The sequence below is a fragment of the Opisthocomus hoazin genome, chromosome 19 (assembly GCF_030867145.1).
Source record: "Opisthocomus hoazin isolate bOpiHoa1 chromosome 19, bOpiHoa1.hap1, whole genome shotgun sequence".
NCBI lineage: Eukaryota > Metazoa > Chordata > Aves > Opisthocomiformes > Opisthocomidae > Opisthocomus > Opisthocomus hoazin.
This window is the reverse complement of record NC_134432.1, coordinates 11747730-11763030: the sequence shown is the minus strand read 5'-3', so window position 1 is coordinate 11763030 and position 15301 is coordinate 11747730. Positions and strand designations below refer to the sequence as shown.

At 49.9% G+C, this 15301-nt stretch overlaps 2 protein-coding genes across 3 annotated transcripts in view; both read right to left on the bottom strand.

The window, feature by feature from the left end:
- Positions 1-368: 368 nt before the first annotated feature.
- ENDOG (endonuclease G) lies at positions 369-3675 on the bottom strand. Its single transcript, XM_075439293.1, has 3 exons — positions 3148-3675; positions 1926-2035; positions 369-1211 (listed from the first exon to the last, which is right to left on the bottom strand). The coding sequence occupies exons 1-3, from the start codon at positions 3658-3660 to the stop codon at positions 926-928; spliced, it is 909 nt and encodes a 302-aa protein (XP_075295408.1). The 5' UTR covers positions 3661-3675; the 3' UTR covers positions 369-925.
- A 504-nt stretch (positions 3676-4179) lies between these two features.
- The window catches only part of TBC1D13 (TBC1 domain family member 13), a 12860-nt gene continuing 1738 nt past the window's right edge, over positions 4180-15301 (bottom strand). For both annotated transcript variants that reach the window (XM_075439292.1, XM_075439291.1), the window contains exons 4-12: positions 15034-15095; positions 14641-14740; positions 13183-13265; positions 12865-13024; positions 11841-12048; positions 11019-11182; positions 9324-9484; positions 9035-9092; positions 4180-8024 (exon numbers count right to left, since the gene is read on the bottom strand). In XM_075439292.1, the coding sequence (XP_075295407.1) occupies positions 7959-8024; positions 9035-9092; positions 9324-9484; positions 11019-11182; positions 11841-12048; positions 12865-13024; positions 13183-13265; positions 14641-14740; positions 15034-15095 (1062 nt within the window). In that variant the 3' untranslated portion in view covers positions 4180-7958. The remainder of the gene's footprint in view (positions 8025-9034; positions 9093-9323; positions 9485-11018; positions 11183-11840; positions 12049-12864; positions 13025-13182; positions 13266-14640; positions 14741-15033; positions 15096-15301) is intronic.

The following is a 15301-nucleotide window of genomic DNA, read 5'->3' as shown; positions in this document are numbered from 1 at the left end:
CCGAGGATGGCCACTCATTGTTCAGAGATCTGCACGCGCGGTGCCTCTGGAGCCATGTGGCCTTCAGACTTAAAGGAAGTCAAACTTAATCCTTATGCCAAGAAACTGTTCCTGTCTCAGCTAGCCTGACTCCCCCAGCCCCCCCTTCAAGGCTTCATCCTTTCCCACAGCAGGAAGGGCTGGAGCTTTATCTGTGCCTCAGTGCTAAAGCACATCAGCATAGCTCCTTACAGTTTGGCTCTATCACCTTGAGCTCACTGTAAGCAGAGCTTAAACAGGAAAACAGCTGGAAAAGTTGGCTCTGTCCTCCCCCCCCCCCGCGGAGATATTCAGGGCTTGGTAAGAGCAGATAAGAAATGACCAATACCTTGGGGTTTCAAAGCTTTACGGCTAAAGCCATCTTCTAAAAGAAAACAATCGTACAATCCTTTGGCCACAGAAAGGCAGGAACCTCTCCTCTCCTCCCCCTGCACCCATCTTGCTCCCATCCTCCCCAGAAATATACTGAATATGTTCTGCTTCCCAAATAGCAGAAATTAAGTTACTTCCCTTTCATAGAATCATAGAACGCTTAGGGTTGGAAGGGATCTTTAGAGGTGATCTAGCCCAACCCCCCCCTTTGTGTCTTAATGAGCCACACACAATTCAAAGGGAGCAATTACCGGGGTAAGCTCTGTACTGCATGTTAGGAACAAATTCTAAAGACCTACTACGGTGTCCAGTGCCCGGGAGCCTTCTGCAGGACCTGCCCCGAGACCTGCCACACGTGTGTGTTTCACTATTACACAAAGCGAGGGGAAGGGTAGAGAGAAGCATTGCCTTGATTCTTATTTCCCACAGTTAAAATTGCACAAGCAACTACTATTCTGCAGATGACTCCTGCGAGTCCCTTCCCAGGGGATACCTGGATTTGTTTAGTCGGAGTTCAACGCTTGTTGCCAGCTGTGATGGCCTTCAAGTTACTCGTTCTCTTCAAGATGTTTGGGACAAAGAGGAGCCCTGAGGCTCGCTCAATGCTCTCGATGGGAACCAGGAACCGTTCCAGGGGGATTTTCTCATCCACAGGGCTGTTGGGCATCACATACGAGCGCAACTCAATCTCCCCGCTCTCCTTTTCCAGAATGAGCACCTTGAAGAAATGGGTGGGGACAGCCACGTTGTTCTTCCCAATCACCTGGTACTTGACGTACATCTTCCCATCAGCCTCCATCCTGTGCCAACACCAACATCCCATGTTAGCTCCTCGTCTGGTGCCACATCTGCCCCCTCAGCCCTCCGCCTCCCCACCCCGAGTGACCCCCACCCGGCAACGCAGCAGGGAGCACCCCTGCTTCTGCCGCAGGGGGGTAAAAACATTGCTGAAACGGAAGCTGCACGACACGGTGAGGCCGAGCTGTGTATGGGATCTGGTCCCCCCAAATCCCTTCCCCGCTGCCTCTCTAACAGCCTTTCCAAGCTCTTTCCTGCTGCTGAAGAGATCTCAAGATGAGACAGCTGCTCTTTAGCACTACATGAAAATCTTTGCAAATAAAGTCACGCTCTTGAGTGGAGAAATAGTCCATGAAATAAAACATAGAAGCCTTACTCTGCAGGAAAGGCGTCTGCAGTCTAATTTGTTCATCTAACAATCTAGTAATGCACTACTACGAGATTGTTAAGGACTGCAAACAAAAGTGATTTGGTTATGTTGTAGCTCAAGAAACCCACCCTTACTCACAAAAACAGTCAACGGAATAGGAAATACACAAAGTAATCCTCGTCCTAAGAAAGTGCCTTTCCCCAGAACCCTGCGCACGGCTGCTCTCGCCTACCGAGCGGGGCCTCAGCAGATCGCTCCCCTCGGGGAGGCTGCACCCCTCAGCCTGCTTTCCTCCCCAGCACCACGCATCTTTCAAGCACAGTCCCAGCTTGGCCCTCGTGTTTACCTGGGCAGGTAAAGGGGTCCGGTGCAGACGTAGACGTTCTTGTTGTTCCTTGCCAAGCTCCTGCTGTACTTCTCAAGGTTATTCCAGGCATTCTGGTTTAAATGAGGAACCTAGAAACACAACCAGGGCAACACAGGCAGCAAAGTCGGTAAGGAATTGCCTCGCTGTTCAGAGTAGTAACACCCGCCTTTTCTGTGTCACATCTTGCAGTGCCCTGGGCACTTTCCAGAAGAGATCTCCACTGTCACCTCCGCTCCGCACGCTGCATACGGTGAGGTCCTGGTTTGCACACCCAGGAATGGAACCCACTCGCCTCAGACCACGATTTTAACAAGCGTTACTGAAACGCATCTCCCACGGCTTGAGAGCAGCGCGCATGCAGGCACATTCGCAGGACCACTGCTGCTAAGTTTAGCAGGAAATACAGCAGCCCTGAGTGACTTTGGTCACTTGGGACCCTCAAGCACATCACAGCATGGTCGGGGTTGGAAGGGACCTCTGTGGGTCACCCAGTCCAACCCCCTGCCCAAGCAGGGTCACCCAGAGCAGGTTGCACAGGACCTTGTCCAGGCAGGTCTTGAAATCTCCAGAGAAGGAGACTCCACAACCTCCCTGGGCAGCCTGTTCCAGGGCTCCGTCACCCTCAGAGGGAAGAAGTTCTTCCTCATGTTCAGACGGAACTTCCTGTGCTTCAGTTTGTGCCCATTGCCCCTTGTTCTGTCGCTGGGCACCACTGAAAAGAGTCTGGCCCTGTCCTCCTGACACCCACCCTCAAGATATTTAGAGGCATTTCTAAGGTCCCCTCTCAGCCTTCTCTTCTCCAGGCTGAACAAGCCCAGCTCCCTCAGCCTTTCCTCGTAAGAGAGATGCTCCAGTCCCCTCCTCATCCTCGTAGCCCTCCGCTGGGCTCTCTCCAGTAGCTCCTCATCTTTCTTGAAGTGGGGAGCCCAGAGCTGGACACAGCACTGCAGATGGGGCCTCACCAGGGCAGAGCAGAGGGGGAGGAGAACCTCACTCGACCTGCTGGCCACACTCATCTTAATGTACCCCAGGAGACCATTGGCCTTCTTGGTACCTAGGGCACACTGCTGGCTCGTGGTCAGCTTGTCACCCACCCGGACACCCAGGTCCCTCTCCGCAAAGCTGCCAACTCCCGAACCACGACCGGGAGGAACACGGGGAAGAGCGGGAGCCACTCTGAGCTGCCCGTGGCGGGTCCTACCTGCGGGGCGACGTTGCTGAGGTAGAAGGTGTCCCGCATGGCTTTCTGGCTCCATTTGTGGTTGGCGGCGGCGGCCAGGTGCCCGCGGTCGAAGCCGCTGCCGCGGTAGTCGGCGTTGGTGGCCCGGTGGTACTCGTGCACCGAGTCGTCCTCCTGGAAGTCGCAGGCGGCCCGGTCCGACGTGCCGCCGAGCGTCTCCCGGTTGAGCTGCTCGATCACCCAGAGCGCGCTGCGGCTCCGCGGGTCGTAGCACAGCACGTAGGACTCGCGGCTCCGCAGCTGCGCCAGCCCGGGCAGCCCGTACTTGGTCAGCTCGGCCCGCCCCGCGCCCGGCACCGATGGCGGACCGGCCGCCGCCGCCACGGCGGGGACCACGGGCAGGCGGCCCAGCAGCCCCCCGGGGCCGTCGCCCTCGGCCCGGCGGCGGGCGGCGAGGTGGGCGGTGAGGGCCGCGCCCAGCCCCGCGCCCAGCGCCAGCGAGGCGCCGGGCAGCACCCACCGGCCCCGCAGCATGGCCGCCCGCTACGCCCCGCCAGCCGCCGCCGCTTAAAAGGGCCGCGGCTCGATCCCGGGGGAGGCCGCGGCTCTCCCGGCAGCGTCGCCCCTTTAAGGACCAGAGGGCGGCGCGGCGCTCCCCGGACGGGCTGCGGGGACACCGCGACCTCCGGCCCCGGGGCGGGAGGCGGCTGCGGGGCGCGAAGAGCGCGGTTCCTTATAGCAGAACCGGGAGAACAGCGCGAAACCGGGCTCCGGGGAGGAAGGACGATAAAATATAAACAGCGGAGCGGGCAGCGAGGGCACCTCGGCGACCTCCGGCCCGGCCCCCGCCCGCAGCGGGACCCCCGCAGCTTTTTCCCCGGGGAGAGCCAGCGCTGGCCCCGCACCGCGGGAAGGCGAAGCCGAGCCTGTCTTGCTGAAGAGGAGATGGTTCCCGCCCAGTTCTCCCGGCCGCGGGGAAGGAACGCGGTCATCACCCGCAGGCAGCGCGGGCTGCGGGCTCAGCCCGGCGAGGCACGGCACCGACACGAGATGTTTGCACAGTCACCCGTTTAGTTAAAGGAAGCGTTATAAAAATAGTGTTTAAAAAGAAGCATAAAAGAAGGAGTTTTAGAGTGAGGAAGTGTTCTCTAGACCCTGGTCTGGCAATTCTTTCCAGCCAAGATAAAAAAAGAAAAAAGTGTTATTTGTTGGGTTCTCTCAGGGAAAGGGCATTTCAGAAGAGCGCTCCAAATGGCTAAAACAAAGTCACTGACACTCGTTGAGGGAAAACGGCCTCTGCGTTCCCAAACACCCCGGACTCCCCCCAAAGCAACGTCTGGCCCTCACTCCGCTCACTGCCAAAGTGTGAATAATTCCAGGTTAGGTCACAAAATCCAAACTCCAAACCAGTGTTCTGAACAACCGCCATCAACGACCCGATCCCCAGTATCCTGTTGCTTCTACCTCCTGGCAAAGCCACCAAGCTTCCCGACGCCTGAACTGCAGCGAGGTGCGGGTAGAGCAGACCTCTTCCTTCCAGGGAAGGCTCATCCCTCCCCACCGCAGCACAGCGTCCTGGTTTTCCTCCCAGTTGAAGACAGGTCCCCCTTCCCCTGCCTGACAGGAATCTGTCGGAAGAGCTATCTGAAACTCCTCTGTTTAGGCCCCTATGAAACAAGGGGTCCCCCGAGGCACCCCAGACGAACACCTCCCGACCCAAAGACCTGCCGCTTCAGCCAACCTCGCTGCTCCTGCAGCAGACTGCGATTGTAAGAACCCAGAGGTGGAAACGTCTCCAGGGTGGAGCAGTTGTTACTTGGCCACACAAGCAAGGAACCACTGGCTAAATACCATCTGACCTCAACACCAACAACAACAAAAAAATCACCAAAAGCCTTTGAAGAATGAAGCCAAGGAAACTCATTAGGAGATTCAAAAGCTAGTAACAAGACTTTCTTTTCTCCCCTTATAAAATTTGGTTTTGCTCTTTAAGAAAGAAGAAAGTCTTGGAATAAAGAAATGGACGTCCCAAGTCATTGTAAAGTACAACTCCTCTCAACAGCCCTTTTCAACAGCAGGACAGAAGTCCTACCGCATGGCAGGGTATAAGGAGGGACATCAAACAGCGTCTCATGTAGGACCCAGCCTGTCTGGATGTATCAAAGGTGTTACAAGTTCTCCCCAAAGAACTCCATCAGTTTAGCAGCCATAGTCTGGATAAGGCTAAAGAATTCATCCCAGAGAACCCTTCAAGCAGCCAAAGCTCTCATCGCATCTCATTAAACCACTGCCGACTGTTAAAAGCACCATCACCCCCGGAAGAGAAGACAGCACAACATAAGCCCTTCAGCACCTAGGAAGGGAGGAGACAGCATGGCACCCGCACCCACATGGCCACCCGCACTGCTACTGGAGTAGCCACCTCCCCGGTGCCTTCCGCAAGTGTTTGTAATGCTACAGACCAGCATCCGGCCCAGAGCTGGGCAACACCACTGCAGGAGGTCAACCTCAGCACCCAAATGCTACTCTGAAAGCTACAAGTTCATCTACAAGTAATGCTTTAATCCTGATTTGCCTGCTGCCTTCTCAGGTTATTTTAAGGAGACTTCTAACTATTCAGAGCAGGAACCCTCATGGATGTTCCTGTTAGTAGTGAGAAAATACAGCATAAAGTAACCCTGCACTTGCCAGGGGGACCCAAAATGGACAGCCCAGGTATTCGGGGAGGCGCAAGCAGAGCTTGCACGTGGAATGTGACAGAGCTACAGCAGTACATAGAGCAGTCCTGAGGCAGAAGTGTTTGGAGAAGGTCCAATTCTGCCTAAGAGTTCAACCCTGTGGTTCTACACTTGTGCCTACCAGCTGTGTGGCCATGCGAGGTCTGACTATCGGCCTCTCTAGTGCAGGGTACCCAAGAGCTGAGACCATGAGACCGCCTGGAATAGCTCAGCAGTACAAGGCAGGAAGAACTTCCATCCAGTGGTCAGCGCAGACGTGATGCTTCATTACACAGCTGTCCTGGTCTATCAGTTCCATATTTCTCAGAGGAAAACTCTACCCTCTAGAAAGGATTGCAGCAGAGAGGGATACTGTGAGCCACAGGTATTAATTACAGATTGTTTGAAGTCTTCAGTTGCTCTTGCTGCACCAGTGTCACACAAGCATCTTCTGAAGAGGCAGAGATTGCTTGGGATTGCCAAAAAGAACACAGGCGCATGCATCAGCCTGTCCTCCGTTCTCCTCACCCACCCTGGTGAGAATTACAGTAGCCTGTAAAGAACTGGCCTTCAGTGAAGGAAGTAACACTAGTAAAAAAGCTGAAGGCTGACAACATCCCTCCTGCTAGGGCAATTCTAGGCCATCAGTAGCTTAAGCAGATCTTACAAAGATGACTGACATTTAACAAATCAATACTCATAAATACCAAAAACTGCAGTGTCAAACAGCTATGCAGAGGTGAGCCAGCACAGCACAAAGGGAAAAGGGATTAGTGTTCATTTAAGAGCTTCTGCACAACCCAAGCACCTGGGTGCTGGCTGTTTCTCCCTCTGAGGATTATGGTTTCCGACTGCTGGCAGGTTAGCAGTTCTCTCTGTAGTTTGTCTTAGTTGATGTCCACGTGAGCCTGCTCCACCATATTTGAAATGCAGCAGTTTCCCTCTCAGGAGGCACAAGTGTCCAACTCGGGACCATGATTCCAACAGGACTGGTACACAGAAAAGTGGATCAGCCCCAGGAGTGAGCCAATGACTGAAATGCTTGTATGTCCACTGGCTTACACCAGAACAGGACTCTTATTTGTAGGTCAGACCTGTACCATGTCTCTTCCTGGCAAGAAGCTCCATGAGACAGTATCGAGGTCGCTGTGACCAGAGCTTATGCAGGGTAGTATTATGCAAACCACTGAGGCAGAACACCCCAGTGCCGTGCCTGTATAAGCCCCTAAACACAGCTGTCTTCATTGCACACAACTAGACACCCATTTCTTGTATTTCAGAATCCTGATTGTAGCTGGATATGCTCTAGTTCAGAGCCAGGAAAGCAGCTTGAGGCCTCTCTGCAGCAACAAGCTCCTGCTCTAAGGCTGTGCGTAATAAGGCTTGACTTCAAACTACACTTCACTAGTTAATTAAAACCACCACGGTCCTGCTTTTCAAGGAGGCCTTGTTGATAAGGCAATTCTGGATTCAGGCAGTTTCAGTGCACAAAGCCGCCAGCTTCCTCCCATCTCAGCTTCTCAAGGTCGTCTTCCCAGGCAAAGTGGTCCAAACTGCTGGATGTCAGATGACAATCACCAGAAGCTGATGCAATCTTCTTCTTTGCACATCCCAGGGATGGCTAAGCACAGAGATGAAGGAGACGAACCCAGAAACTACTTAAATGGCAGGATGCGTGGCTTCATTGGGATACATTCTGTTCACAGGAGGAAGATCCTTCTATGCTCACCCACCGAAATCCACTGGACTCAGCCCATCCCTTCCCATTCAGAAGTTACTCCGTGTGAGCTTCCTTTCTGGGATATCCAGACAGATGGTTTCTTTCTCCCCAAACTTACAGTCATTAAAAAGATACGAAGAGCTGCTTTTGGCAGCACAGAGGCATTTGAGATTTGAAAAAAACTGGAGTGCAGGACCCAAGTAGATGGGGAAGTAATCAGTCCTTGACCTAATAAATAGAGTAGGAGAAAGTCTTCAAGGTGGCCAGTAGCCCAAACACAAAACCTGAAGTCCTGCAGAGACCATCAGGAGCTTTAATGCACCACACTGGGCGGGGGCATCTCCTGGGATCCGCTGCCGTACAGTTCCTCTGATACCTTTTGTTAGGCTCAGGGACTATTTGGAATCTTGAAGTTCCTTTGCCTTCTTCAAAATAAGATGAACATCAGAGATAGGATAATCCTGTGTCAAAGAAACAAAGTGATGTGACTACCTAGCGTTTCTTGAGTTTCACTCAAGCAGGGCAAACCTTGACTACAGCATTCTTGCCCTATTATAACACACACCCACATTCAGTTACTCCCTTCATAGCTAACGGTTTCCTGTTTTGTAACTGATTGAGCCTTAGTACCCTCCAAGAAGGTTGTTTTTCCTATTTGTCCTCCAAGGGTGCAGTAGGCTGGCCTGCTACAAGGGCTATCTTCATGCCAGCAAGCCTTATCAAAGCCAGTGTGTCTTGCACAACCCACAGCAGGAACTGGCAGAATCAGAGATATCCTACTGTGCAGTGCAGGCTGTTTTCAACCTTTAGCTCTCACTAATCTCAGAACTACACAAAAGCCTCCAGCCAATAAACTCAACACTGTTACACAGGGTTTCACATCTTTGCTGGAAAAATATTACTTTTTTTTTCAAACCAAAAGACATTAAAAACCTCTAGTCTATGACAATTACTCTGTAGGCTGGAATGGATGCACAAGCAAAAGAAACTTTTATTTTAATGGCAACGGTGGGCTCCAGACAGCAGCACTGTGCCCCACCAACTGAAAATCAGAGAACAAATATTACTCTCTGAAACAGGGCCCATTTCTACTGTAGCATTAAAAAGGGGGAGGAAGGTAGAACAGATCCATATAGAGCTAGGATGACAAAACAGAGTGTACAGCCACATTCTGCATGTGGAAGTGAAAACCCGGTTAGCAGCACAGGGAACAGAGCTGCCACCACCAAGGAAGTCAGAGTAGCCATTTGTCAGTTGTTCAGCTTCCCAGCGGGTGGTGGGGACCACAGCATGCAAAAAATCATATTTCCAGTAATGAACATGCTGTAAGATCCACCTTAAGATTTTTTTGCACGCAACCATCAGAAACCTGGTACTTCTCTTCAGCCAGGCATACCCCTGCTATCATCCTCCCAGCACTATTTCAAGGCTCTTCAGATTACTCCCTATGCCAACCACATTGAATCCTTACCTGCAGCAGCCTCATGTTCAGAGTGAAGTCTCCTTCCAGCAACTGATCCCGGATTAGTCTGAAAGATGGAAATTATTCCAGCTACTTTTGACTCTTTACAGAGGAATTTTGAAAACAGACCACACTGTGACCTTATCAAGGCTTTTGAAAACACTTTTGCTACCATTGTAACAACTGACTATAACCTATTCACTAGATGCCTTAACATATGCCTACAGAAGACACGCGAATCCACGGATTTAGGTAATGGAGGGAAAGAAAAGTGCAGGAAGGCTACCTCTGTACTTACGTCAACATGGCACAACAGACGAGCAGAAGAAAGTCAAAGCGCTTATCATCAGCAAAGAGGGAGTCCCAGATCCGGATGACGTCTGGCAGCAGGAACTCTTGGGACAAGAGCAGCGTCAGCCAGCGGAAGGCAAAGAACTGGGGTTTGATGTTCTGCTCTTGCTGTCAGACATGCACCAGGCAAAGAATGAATACGTGCTCTCAGCAGATCCCTACAAGTAAGAGATGCACCCCCTGTTTCCATCCCCATCTCCACCCTGGTACTGCTCTAAGCTGGCAGCTCGCACTGCAGCATCAGCAAACCCACGGCCTCCTTTGAAGACTCTCACATTCACGGCAGACAGAGATTTTGAATGCAGCCGTGCTCCGTACCTACAGACAAGCCAGAAAATGCTCCTCTGTCCACAACATGGCATAAAGGAAGCTTTTCTTCCTAAAAGCACTATTTATGTTAGTTCCGTTAAACTTGCCAAGTAATTTTAATGTTCCCATTTGAAGAGCATTTTATCTGCAAAGCTGCAGCCCTCCCCCTCTAGCAGAGGCACTGTTTTGTCAGGATTTCCTCTCCTTTCCATAAGCCCTGTATTTATCAAAAGCTTTACTATTCACAAAAAGAAACAAAGACAGTACAGAGTTCACAGCGATGGTCAGTAAAACATACTGTAAGCACTTCTAGCCTGAAGCTCTCTTGTTTTCTGTGTTAAATCCAAGGGACCATGAGTTTAACCAAGGTCAAATCAGTTCAGGATCCTGCTGATATTCTTAAGGACTGGCTGCTGCGTGGCCAAGACCATTTCCTGCCAGCCAAACTGTAAGCAGTTTATTTTCTCCCCATTGAATCAGCCACCAGCCACCGTGGATCGTGTCACTGTGCTGACAAACCATCTTTTGGATTGTAAAAGAAATATATTCTGATTTCTCTAAATGCGAAAAAAAAAAGCCACAAAACCAAACTGTGTGATTTGGTGAAGGCTGGAGTAACAAGAACAGCTTTCCCTTCCAAGTTCTCCTTGGGCTTTCACACTAAATGGCCTATAAGACCTGAAGATGTTTTCAACAAGACCTGCCTTCTACATGTTCTACAAACCCCACACCAATCCAAGGCACTTCGAGACCCTTGCATGAAGATAGAATTAGCTGAGTGGGATGGACCAGTCTGCTGGATTTAAGTTTACTTCTGGAATAATCTCCATACAGTTTAAGTTGGTGCTGTCAGGGCATACAGTGGCAACAGAAGTGTTGGGGGGGTGGGTTGCTTTTTGTTTTGTTTTTAAAGACAGAGACAATTCCCGTAACCTCAGATTCCAAGGAACTCTACAGCAAAACTCCTCTTTTGCCTGATGACTAGAAGAGAGTAAAGGCTCCAGCTCCAACTAGGTCTCAACCCAGGTGACCAGGAATCGCGGCCAAGTCACTTCGGACTCACAGCCAGCAGCTCTCCAACAACTATTGTTTGCTTTCAGTCAGGCAGGGGAGGAAAACCTTGCTGTGTCAGCTCGCTCTAGGCTTACTCCAAAGAGAAGTGGTTCAGTTCACAGATAAGAGAGCCTCTACACCCTACAGCAAAGCCCTTCACACACTCTCTCAACCTTTCTATTCAAGCACAGTAACAGTTTAACAAAATTGGTTGACATTTAAACACACTATTAAGCTCCACTCCTCGCATTCCAACCCAGACAAACACCCAGCTCCTCACCAGTTTCAAATACAGCTCCACATCTTTTTCCTTCAGAGTGGAGTACACCTTCTCCATTTTGTAGGTAATACCACACTGAGAATCATCCAGGCTCTTAATGAAGTTGTCCCGAATTTCGGCCATTAGATTGGTGAAGCAGAAAAATGTGTCTGCTTCAGCATGCTCTGAAAAAAAAAGACGGGGGAATAGAGGAAGCATCACTGACAGAGGCACACAGACTGAGAATTCTTCTTGCTCCATAACCTGGTTGCTGTACTGGATTCACATAGCAGATCCCACAAGGTCTTGGCTTCCTTGGTCTGGGACAAGACTAGACACTTTTTTTAACTAGAAACGTCTACAGAGCCCCTAGAAATACAGCCTGTGTGCCACACAAGGTCTTCATGACATTGGGTCACAAACCAGTTATCTCTGCCCAAGAACACCATCTGCTTTCCGCACCATCAGCACACACCCTCAGAGCTCCCATGAAGTAGAAGCAACAGGCAAAGTACTCCCATTCCATTCTTTTCTTACCAGTCATAATTAGTATGAGCAAACAAGAACTTCTAAAGGGATTTTAAATTTCACAAAGTGCAACCTAGATGCACACAAAACAAACAAAAAAAATCCTCACTTCCCATGTCCTCACCACTCACAGCCCATTCAGTTTCTATCAATTTGCTGTGGTTCCCAGACTTCCTCATCTCTTACTGTACTTGCTCTTAGGCCTCAAACAGTCAAAACAGAGTTGTTTAAAGAGAGTCTCATTCCCGAAACAGTGCTTTACACAGAGAACATGCAGTATGACAGCCATTACTGAGCAGCCAAAGAGTCTTTCACCTTTCCATTCGCTGTTAGGATCTGTAGCAAAGGTGTAGTAAAGAGGCCCCACAATTTCATTCATCCCCTGAACGTATGCTATCCCGGGGTTCAGCTTGGCGTAGATGAACAGAATTCGCTCCACCACTTCCCAGTGAGCTTCACAGCCGTTGGGCAGAACTTCGTATTCGCTCAGAGAATTGGGAGTCGTTTTAAGAGGGGAGCTCACCTGAAAAGCAAGGCAAAACGAGGGCTGACTCAGGATAGCCAACACGCAGATAGTTTTGTACACGTGGCAAGCTTGGCTCTTAATACACACAGGCCCCCAGAAGATTTGGGCAGCTTATACCAAGCGGGCAGGTGTTCACATAAACCAAGACAAGTAACGTGGGAAGCACAATGGCACTGAAGTCCTGGTGCTGGCTATCCCTGCAGAACGAAGCAGTCTGTGCAGCAACAGAGGGTTCCCCTGAATCACTGTACCACCTGATCCCATGCAGTAAGAAACCACAGCAGTTCCACTTTTTTTTCAGTAGTATGAGAAGTATAGACCTGCTGTGGTAGCAAGCCACCTTCCCCAACAGCATGTGGCACTTGTGCTGTAATGCTCACGGAAGAGGAAAGGGACGACACATATCTCAGCTGACACCCAGCTCTTCCTAATTACAGGTTTAGGAGATCCAGTTCTGGAAGACCACGTAAAAAATTCAACTTCAGCAAATTTACCCTTCAGCGTTTTGTTCCTATACAGAAAGGCACAGGTCAAGCATAAAATACTCGCATCTTCCTGCAACTCCAACTTCCACCAGAAGTCAGGAAAAAAACCTCTTAAAATCAAATACATTTATAATTCCCTTCCAATCATCAGACACATCAACTGTTTCCACAAAGCTGTCTAGCTGCCAGAATACACAATATACATTGGCGTATTTGTCTAATTCCACCATACAAGCAGAGAGAAACAGAAAAAAAACCCTCAAGAAAAACCCTTCCCCTTATCAGCTAACATGCCTTGCCCGACGGACAGCCCCCATCTAGATCTCACATTTGTAACCCCGCTGCGGTTTCGTGCCACCGTCTGTGACTTGAGCGTGGTCTGCTCCACCCGCTTGCGCAGCGTCTCAAACTCATTTTGGGGATCCAGGATTAAAAGGCAGGGGTAGTCCGTTGGGCGCTGGAAGAATGCCATGTCAGGGTACAGCCTCCTGGGATGGATACAGAAGGAAATCAGACGCAAGCAGAAGGAAGCGCATGCCCCATGTTGAACGGGAGGCTCGGTTTAATATTAAACTTCATTTTCAAAGTACAAAGTGTTCACCAAACCTCTTGGATTCAGAAACCCGAGTCATTATGCCTCACACACCTGACATCTTTGTCTATCTGGAGAAGCACTTCATTATCCTTGAAGTAAGTGTTCCATCGGCTGTCTGGGTTTGGATTGAGAGGCTAAAGAAATAAACAACAGAAACAGAACAAGCATGTTTCACATGTATCAAAATCCTCAGCAGATACACACCGATGCAACATTTCTGCTGTCCCCCTGTAATCAAGTACCAGCACACTAGGTATCATTTTTTCTCTCACTAGCTACATTTAGTGTTGTTTCTCCAGTGTGCAGGAAGCGGATGAGAGCTTGTGAAACAAGTGAGCATGCAGGTTCACTTGGAGAGGCAGAAGCCAGCATTTCCAATCCCTTTTCACCTCTCTCTTAATGACTTTGTTCCCAAATCAGGTATCCTGTCCTGTGTCAACAAGATTCCTGACTGCAGCTCCAACCTGTACAAGGGAGACGGTCTTTGTACTTAAGGTAAGAGTTACCCACCCCCACAGTACTCAGGCACTGTGGTTGTTAGATACAAGTACTCCCCTCTATCTCAGCTCTGAGAAGGCTGATTAAGCACCACAATTGTGCCCAGGAAAAAGGAAACACATACCACTATGAACAACCTATCCTGTATCTGACCAGTTTTCCAACATGACAAATTTCACTTCCCCGCCACATCAAGATCCACGCAAAGTTAACAACTAACCAAGAGCAGAAAAAAAAAAAAAAAAAGGAGTGTTCCAAGAGATTCCAAGATCACTGTAACCTGCCAACGCGCGGAGTGCTACGAGCACGCCAGTTTCACAGCACCAAGGCCTCCAGAGATCACAGGAGCCCAGATGACTGCATGCTAGCAGAGAAGTGAATGTTCACGACCAGTCATGGAAGCAGCTGTATCATTTTACAGTCTCTTCTGATCAGTTACTTCATTCCCTCCCCCATCACATGACCTCTTAACAGCACTTTCAGAGCAGAAAAAAGCCAAGGGATGCAGGAAGCAGTCAATTAAAAAAAAAAAAAACAAACCACCCAGCAGCAGAACTAGAAATAAGTGAGTCTCTTGCCTTCCATGCCATACTCCAGTTTGACTCTCCTGCCTCTTTTATACCCTCTGTTCGGAGCAGCCTGCTCTGAGCCCACCCACGGACCTGACTTCCCCCGGGAGAGCATCTCTTTGCTAGAGGCACCTCCTGTGGGCCTCTCCCTTTCCCCACGAGACCCGTAGCCTGGGCAGCTAGCCCCAGAGGAGGGGAGCAGGGATTTGCAGAGCTGAAAACAGCTCTCTGCAGAGCTGTTGGTGCTTTGCCAATAACTCACACTGAAGGCTACTAAGGTATAAGCACCAAGCTAGTACCTAGGAACCGACCCTCCTGCTAGCAGGGCAAAATTCTCTCAGTCCAAGAACAGAGCCAAGAGCAGCCCAGGGGTCCAGACTCCGGAACAACAGTTTATAGCTCTGAGGAAACTTCTGCAACAGAAAGGCTTAACAGCACTTACATGATCTTCTAAGGTCACATCTTCCCTCGAAACACCTAGGTTGGCTTTGGCAATCCCAGGCTGGATAATCATTTCCTTTAGGAACTGGGAATACAGATCCCTTAAGGAAGAAGAGAGGAATTTGCAATGAAGCAGAAGATTAAGTCAATGTAAGCACCCAGACTGAGTTCAAACAGATCTCTCTGTACCACCCTGCTCAGCCAGAAGGCATTTGCTTTTTTATTCATTTGAGTTTAGCTGAAGAGGTCAATCCATCAGACCCAGGAGACAGCCTACAGAACAGCACAGTCCATGCAAGAACCATTCATTTTATGAAGGTACTTAATTATTTAGGGGACTATTCTTCTCCGCATCTATCATTAGAAATAAAGGAGGAGGTACGCATATCCTCACCTCTGCTTCTTCAGCAAAGAGCTCCATAAGGCTTTCTCTAAAGGGAGGTAGTTCAGGAGTATCTGTACAGAAGACAGATGCACACAAGTCAGTATCTGGAGAATGAGCTGTTGTACCTGTGCGAAGCGCAAACCAAATGCAGTGGCTAGAACTGGCTCTCCGAAAATACTGGGAGCTTTCTCCAGAAAGCCCAGTACTTTGCTAAGCATCAGTCAAGAATATTTCGGGGACTGGTTTTCAACACTGACCTATCTGTAGGACTGATCAA